Source organism: Artibeus jamaicensis, unplaced genomic scaffold (assembly GCF_021234435.1).
Source record: "Artibeus jamaicensis isolate MK-2021 breed Jamaican fruit bat unplaced genomic scaffold, CSHL_Jam_final contig_685, whole genome shotgun sequence".
NCBI lineage: Eukaryota > Metazoa > Chordata > Mammalia > Chiroptera > Phyllostomidae > Artibeus > Artibeus jamaicensis.
Genome location: NW_026521924.1, coordinates 36,268,246 through 36,275,430, shown reverse-complemented (window position 1 = coordinate 36,275,430; position 7,185 = coordinate 36,268,246). Strand labels below are relative to the sequence as shown.

The 7,185-nt window shown below is 65.8% G+C and overlaps 2 protein-coding genes across 3 annotated transcripts; one reads left to right on the top strand and one right to left on the bottom strand.

The window, feature by feature from the left end:
* The first annotated feature begins 464 nt into the window (after positions 1 to 464).
* On the top strand, positions 465 to 4,613 carry ARFRP1 (ADP ribosylation factor related protein 1). Of its 2 annotated transcripts, XM_037153491.2 has the most exons (7): positions 465 to 557; positions 748 to 835; positions 1,017 to 1,099; positions 2,718 to 2,799; positions 3,015 to 3,085; positions 3,625 to 3,725; positions 3,796 to 4,613. In XM_037153491.2, the coding sequence occupies exons 1-7, from the start codon at positions 465 to 467 to the stop codon at positions 3,881 to 3,883; spliced, it is 606 nt and encodes a 201-aa protein (XP_037009386.1). In that variant the 3' UTR covers positions 3,884 to 4,613. The 2 variants fall into 2 exon arrangements, 1 of the variants encoding a protein (XP_037009386.1); XR_005083678.2 differs by lacking the exon at positions 3,796 to 4,613 and having other exon boundaries at positions 3,020 to 3,085; positions 3,625 to 3,714.
* Positions 4,614 to 4,639: 26 nt separating this feature from the next.
* On the bottom strand, positions 4,640 to 6,985 carry TNFRSF6B (TNF receptor superfamily member 6b). The gene is made up of 3 exons (XM_037153483.2): positions 6,470 to 6,985; positions 6,152 to 6,373; positions 4,640 to 5,695 (listed from the first exon to the last, which is right to left on the bottom strand). The coding sequence occupies exons 1-3, from the start codon at positions 6,885 to 6,887 to the stop codon at positions 5,409 to 5,411; spliced, it is 927 nt and encodes a 308-aa protein (XP_037009378.2). The 5' UTR covers positions 6,888 to 6,985; the 3' UTR covers positions 4,640 to 5,408.
* Positions 6,986 to 7,185: the final 200 nt, after the last annotated feature.

Here is a 7,185-nt window from a genome sequence, read left to right as displayed (position 1 = left end):
CGCGGGGCGGCGCAGGTGGGTGTAGGGTCAGCGGGTTCCGCGCGCGGGTTCCGGCCCGGGCAGGTGCAGGTACGCCGGGGCTGGGTCGCGGCCTCCCGGGCGGGGCTGGACGGCGGGGTCTGGGCAGGGTTGGACCCCGGGACCTTCTGCCTCCGGCACTAGGCCGCCCCACCACCGCGCGCACCCCTGCCTCTATAAAGCGGGGCGTGCCCGTATGTCGCCTGCAGGGGCCCTGCCGTGAGCCCAGTGCTGTCTAGGGGCGTGGCCAGATTGGGAGAAGGTGCTGCGACCCCGGCTGGCTGCCGTTAGCAAGTGAAGTCTTGAGGCGGGCGCCTGCGGTTGACCCGGAGATAGTAGCGAGGTGGGCGGCACTTTGGGGGCGGGGCCTCGGCTGGGGGCGGGGCCTCGGCTGGGGGCTCCGGGCTGCCCCCTAGTTCCGTACTCATCTTCCGCCGTTCTGCAGGATGTATACGCTATTGTCGGGGCTGTACAAGTACGTGTTCCAGAAGGACGAGTACTGCATCCTCATCCTGGGTCTGGACAATGCAGGAAAGACGGTACGTCTGGCCCTGCCCACCCCCACCACCCTCACAGGACCCAGTCCCCGTCAGAGGCTGCCGGACAGTCACCTCCCCACTGCTTTGAAAGCACAATGTCTCCTCTCGGAATGGGCCTGAGGAGGGGCGTCAGGGGAGCCTCCTTGAAGTCCCCTGTAGCGCCCGGTGTCTGTCTCCCCTCTTCCCCCAGACCTTTCTGGAGCAATCAAAAACCCGGTTTAGCAAGAACTACAAGGGGATGAGCCTCTCCAAGATCACCACCACCGTGGGTCTGAACAGTAAGGGGATCCCAGAGGGCTGTGGGTGTGGAGTCCCCTGAGGATGTGGGGACATCTGCAGCCACCAGCGTTTGGCCTGTCTCTGGGGCGTCGGAGCAGCATGCTGTCTGCAGGAGAGCCGAGAGGTGTGTGCCGCGGGCTGGGCTGTGCAGCAGCCTCAGCGGGCTTCTTCTCTCCCCAGTCGGCACCGTGGATGTGGGGAAGGCTCGACTCATGTTCTGGGACTTAGGGGGGCAGGAGGAGCTGCAGTCTCTGTGGGACAAGGTGAGCCTCTCGTGCTGTTTCCCACCAGGTGTCTCCCTGGTTCCCACACCCCTTTTCTCAGAAGGCCTCAGAGTCACCTTTTTTTCTTGTCAGCAGCTTCTGTCACCCCTAAGTTCCTGAGGCTCCCCTTCCAATCCTGTTTTGGGTTCTGAGTCACTCTGACGGCGAGGACCCCCTTGATTCCTTTTGGCTTAAAGGTGTTGCTAACGATCCCGGGACGAGAGAGAAGGGGGCCCAGAACCAGGTGTGGTGAAGGCACAGCACCCGCCTGGTACTAGGTCACCACCAGGCCTGAACCTCTCCACCTGCTTTCTCTCTGTTCTGGCTTGGGACCTGCCTCCGTGGTGGCCCTTCCTCATCAGGCAGGGACGTCCTCAGAGGCTGACAGCCACTACCTTCTTTTTGGACACAGGGTTGGGGTGTTTCTGAGACAGTGGCACCCTCCCCCATGTAGCCCAGGCTGGAGTCCGTCCCAGGCACTGGGGTCTGTAGTGAGTGGGACAAACCTGGTGCCTTCCACTGGGCCGCCCCTCCTGGCGGGCTGGCACGCAGGTTTGGGGTCCAGTGTTGGGGGCTCAGATGCGTCCTCCCCAACACTGTCTGGTGGCCTGGGCGTTTAGAATTGAGTGGCAAGATCCTGATGTCCGGCTGATCCCAGCACCTGGTCCATTTGTTCTTTCCTGGTCCCCCCCAAGTATCTCTTCCACCGGGAGTTCCAACCAAGAGGGCAGCTTCTGTCCTGGGGCCAGAAGGTTTGGCCGTTTAAACCACCCTGAGGCAGAGCAAGTCTGGGCCTGCCTGTCTGAATCCAAGCCCTCGAGTCCCCTGGTGGGAAGGCCCATGTGGGGGACTCACAGCCCATGAGACCCGGCACCGCCTCTGTAGCGTGTGCAGACCGCGGCTCCTCCTAGGTGGGGCGGGGGGGACATCCAAGAGTGTTCCGAAGCATCCTTCATTGAGCTGACCACTGGCCACCCTGCCCAGTCCACAGAGCACCTGGATGTGCTGGGTGACAAACGGGAGCGGCAGGTGGCCCCCACAGTGTGGGCGTCCTCAGGGCTCTTTTTTTGGTCGGTGCTCCAGGTGGACCCACCCGGTCCGATCCTGTGCGCCCTGTGTCCCAGGCCCAGCCGCTCAGAGGGCCCTGCTCTGTGCCTGTCCCCTGGGGACATCGTGTTCCCCTCACCGCCTCCACTCTGCCCAGACCCAGGCTCTGGCGGGTCAGGATTGTGGGGGCCACTACTCCCAGGAGCTGCTGACCGCCCACCCCGCCCCGACCATACAGCTCTCAGCTCAGAGATGCCGGCTGGTTCCTTGGCCCTGCCATCCTGTACCAGGGACGGAGTTGCTTCAAATGTGGCATTGGCTTGGTGTCCACATCTGCACGGGGCCCGAGGGTGCCCTGCACCTCTGGGTCTGCCCCTAGGAAGTGGGCAGGGGAGGCGGTCCCCTGTTCAGGACCAGCACACCCTTTCTGAAGGGGTCTGGGAGGGTGCAGCTCCTTTGCTCTGCCTCCCTGCGCCCAGGAGGCAGCCCAGAAGGGCCTGCGGGGGGGGGGGGGTGTCGCTGAATGCCTGTAAACCATGCCTGTAAACCAGTCCCCTGTTGCCCTCCCCAGTACTACGCTGAGTGCCACGGCGTCATCTATGTTATCGATTCCACGGATGAGGAGAGGCTGTCTGAGTCCAAGCGCGCTTTTGGTGGGTGCAGCCCAGCCAGTTCCCCAGGGGGGAGGCTCCAGTCCAGCCCATGGATCCGGAGGGTCCCAAGCTGGGTGTGTCAGGTCCAAGGGCCCCGGCCACCGGTCCGGCAGGCAGTGTTGCCATCTGTGGAGAGGTCGGCAGGAATGTGGGGGCTCCTGGGCGTAGCAGGGTCAGGGGGCAAAGGGCACTCACGGATGCCTTGCCTGTTCCAGAGAAGATGGTCACAAGTGAGGCTCTGGACGGCGTCCCCATCCTGGTGCTGGCCAACAAGCAGGACGTGGAGGTGAGCCTGCCCCTCTCATGGGACAGCCATTCCAGCGGAGGCCCCACCTCCCTCAGACAGTGTCTGCCCTGGGCACACACAGCTCTCTGGGCCATGCAGGGCACCGCGTCTCCACTGGGGGGCAGCCACACCCTGTCCTGCAGCTTGGAGACCCAGGGCGTGCCAGGGGAAGCCTTGGAGAGAAAGGACAAAGGGACCGCAGAGTGGGCCTCAGCGCTGCCCTGACTTGTCTGCTGCCCTCGGGTTTGGCAGCAGTGCCGGCCCCACCCCACAGAACCGGGGGCATCTGGGGAGGGACCGAGACTGGTCCCGGGACCACCAAAAAGCCATGTCCCACTCCTGTGGAGGTGCAGCTTAGATTAGCCCGGCCACCTGCCCCACTTGTCTGAGAGTACTGCGGCCTCGCCCCTGTCCTCATCCCCCAGCTCCCGTCACACTCGGACGGTGCTAGGGACCAGCGGCCCACCTGCTCTTCGGGTGCCAGGGACTGGCCTCAGGAGGGAGGGGCCTGCTCCTCACAGCCTGCCCCCCACCCCCAGACTTGCCTCTCCATTCCGGACATCAAGACCGCCTTCAGTGACTGCACCTCCAAAATTGGCCGGCGAGACTGCCTGACCCAGGCCTGCTCGGCCCTCACTGGGTGAGTGGTGCCCGCGCCCCGCCCTGGGATCGTGGGCGGCCCCGCCCAGCTCACACCGCTGTCTCCACAGCAAGGGGGTGCGAGAGGGCATCGAGTGGATGGTGAAGTGCGTCGTGCGGAACGTGCACCGGCCACCGCGGCAGAGGGACATCACGTAGGTGCAGCCAGCACCCAGACGCCTGCCAGCTGGAGCCACCAACCTGAGTGTGGGGCCGGCTATGCCTTCGGGGTCTTCATTTCCTTGTTTTCTAAGACGGACTGTTCTGTGTGTCCTAAAGTGCGGGCGCTCGGAGGCTTCTGCCGGGGGAACGGGGGTGGCAGGGCCTGCAGCTAGCTACCTCAGGCCTGGGCCCACCCGAGGCCAGGATTGGGGGCCCTGTGGATGATGCTGTTTAAAGCCGCCACCCCCTTGGGCCTGCCTGCCTGGGGCGGGGGGGGGGGGGAGCCATGGTTCCAGTGCAGCCTCAGGGTGGAGTGCTGTCTGCCTGGGATGCCTCGTGTGTCCCCGTTCCAACCCCCCACCACCACCTCACCCCACCAACCCAACATCGACCACTCCGATCCCTGGCAACATGGGAAACCTGGGAAGTGAGTGTCTTCCCTGAGCACACCTACCACTCACCTGGAACACCCATGGGTCCCCGCTCTGGTGCACCAGTTGGGGGTGGTTGGCAGCCGGGGTCTGGGGTCCCCAGGCTGCCCTGTTGGTGGTGTCCTATGCCTCTGCTCCCTGCTGAGGGTGAGATGGGTCCCCACCCAGGCCTGCATCCCCAGCAGAGGCCCTCCAAGTGGACTGGTCCTGGGGACCCCTGTCACAGGCCCTAGGGAGCTGCCACACCCAGCAGGCCCGGTTGCAGGCATGTGGGGAAAATAAAGAGCATCTGAGCAGCTCCCGTCCATCCTTCCTCCAGTGGCCAGGGCCCTGTGGTGGCCCCAGCAGGAGGGCTCCCAGGCTGCCTCCCTGTGGTGGGAATGGCCTGGCCTAGTGGCCTCCTGTCCTGGGCTCAGGTCCCAGCAGATTGTCGCCCCCAGGGAGCCTTGAGAGGAGCTGTTGGGAAAGGGAAGAGTCGGGCGGGGGAGTCCTAGGCCTGTGGGAGGAGCAGGCAGCCCACTCAGAGCCAGGAGTCCCACCCTCCTGCGTTTCCGCCAGGAGCAGAGGGGCCGCCCTCTGCCAGGAGGGAAGAGCAGCTCCCGGAAAGCTGCTGGGTCTCCAGGCGGGAGAGGTCTTCGGCTGGTTCCTCCTGGGAAGTCCCCCCACTGGTAGAGAGTGGGTGGGTCTAGGAAGGGAGGCCGTCTTGGGGAGGGGCCAGGCCACCCGGTCCTAACCCTCGGTGGAGCTCCTGGACTCCAGCGACTCCCAGGCCCCGCTCCTCAGCTGGGCCCGGCCGGCACCCACACTCCCAATCTTTGCCAGCTGGGCTGGGGATCTTGGAATGAACTGCCCCCCACAGCTGGAAGGGCTACACCTGCTGCCTCCCAGACCTCCTACCACGTAGCCCCGTCCTAGTATGTGGGGCAGAGGGACCCAAGGGCTCCGGGGCCTCTTGCTGCCCCAGTGCTCTGCCACTGGGGTCCCCACCACACAGTGAGCTGACCTGGCATTCAGTCTCACACACCAGTTTCTACAAAACAGCTTTATGAAAACCAAGTGCCAGTTCCATGGGATAAATAGGGGGGCGGGGCTCAGGGCGCTGGGAGGAACCGTTTCCGGACTGCACGCTCCACCCTGGACAGTCCCGCAGCCTGCAGGGCCCGCAACAGCCCTGCTGCCAGTTCCCCAGGCCGGGCCTCGCGGAGCTCGGTAAGCCGCTGCCACAGCTGCTTCTGCAAGGACACGCGGTCCTCCCGTGGTGGCGGCAGTCTCCGTGCCCCTGGGCTGGTCAGGGCCTGCTGCAGCTGCAAGAGCCTCCGGAAGGAGATGTTCTGGAAAGCCAGGAAGTCCACGAGGGCTCGCTCACACTCCTCAGTCCCTGCAGGAAGGTCAGGGCAAGGTGGGGACTTGGCCAGCCCTGGCTGAGGGCTCCCCGCACTCTCTGGGCCCTGGGGGGGCCCGAACAAGGCAGGGCCCTCTGTGTGGGCACCTGAGAGGGACCAGCTGCCTGGGGTCGGAGGGCAGGCAGGTGGGAGAGCCCCAGGACATAGGTGGGGCTGGTGGGCCTCAGCTCAGGGTGAGATGGGACACCTGCTGTGGTCGCCAGCAAGCTGTTTAAACTCTGGGCCTCAGTTTCCCAGTGGTGGGTGGGGAACGGCGTTACCCGCCCCCACCGAAACCCTCAGCACACTCAGCAGGGCCACTGTCCACGCTGCTCAGTGGGGCTGCGGGGCCCTTGCCTCCACAGGGCTGGAGGGCCTGAGAGCTGGGGGCGGGGCACACGCTGAGCTTGCTGTCCCCAGGCCAGTTACCCTTGACCTGCGCCCCCGCTCACCTGCGCCCCTCCAGTCCCACGGCGCCCCTGGCTCTGGCGTGCTGAGTGGGAACCCTGGGCAGCTGGTGCACATGGCGTCATGGAAGGGGGAGCCCGGCACGTTGAGGGCCTGGCCCAGGGCTGTGCAGTTGCGATGGGGCTGGCACTGCTCTGCGCTGGAGCTGTTGGCTGAGAAGGTGCCCGGGGGGCACGGCTGGCACTGCGTGTTCTGGGTGGGAGTGCCTAGGGGCGACACAGGGGCCTGGGGTCAGAGGGAGTTGGGGCGTCCTCACTGGCAGAGGAAATCCCAGCGCCACCCACGGAGCACCCGCCACCCACCGACGGCGACCACGCCATAGCCCGGCAGGCAGGGGGCGTGCTCCAGGCAGAAGCCGGAGAGCTCGAAGAACCCCGGGCGGCAGCGGCAGGCGCGGTTGTGGACGGCGGAGCAGGGGCGCGCCTCCTCCTCGTCCGCGCCACAGATGACGTTGCAGTAGCGGCAGCGCTCCAGGTAGTTCCAGAACTGCGTGTAGTGCTGCGGCGGGCAAGGGCGGCACGCCGTGGGGCGGCTCCGGCTGCACGGCCGGTGCACAAAGGTGCCAGGGGGGCAGCGGCGGCACGTCAGCCGCTCCTGTGCGTCCGCATCCCACACCGGGTAGGTGGGCGCATCCTCTGCCACCCCACGCGTGGCTAGCACCAGTAGCGGGAATGACAGTGCCCATAGCGGAGTCAGGGGTGGCCTGTCGGGAACCTTCATGGTCCTCCCTGGAACGGGGCAGCGGGACTGGACGAGGAAGTGCGCCCCACCCAGTCCGAGTGACCGCTACCTGCAGCCAGTGGAGTTGCTCTACCTCCGCGGCAGCCTCCTATAAGGGCTGCCTCGCCACACCCCAGGGAGGGGCCAGAACCTGGGGGGCACTTTTCTGACCCAGTCTCCGTGGGTGGTGTCACAGTCCGGCTGTGCCTGGCCCAGCCCTCCGGAATCCAGTGTGGGGCCCACCCTGAGGGCCCTCCTGCGCCAGGGACAGCCCGTGACCCAGTGACCAGGCCTGGCG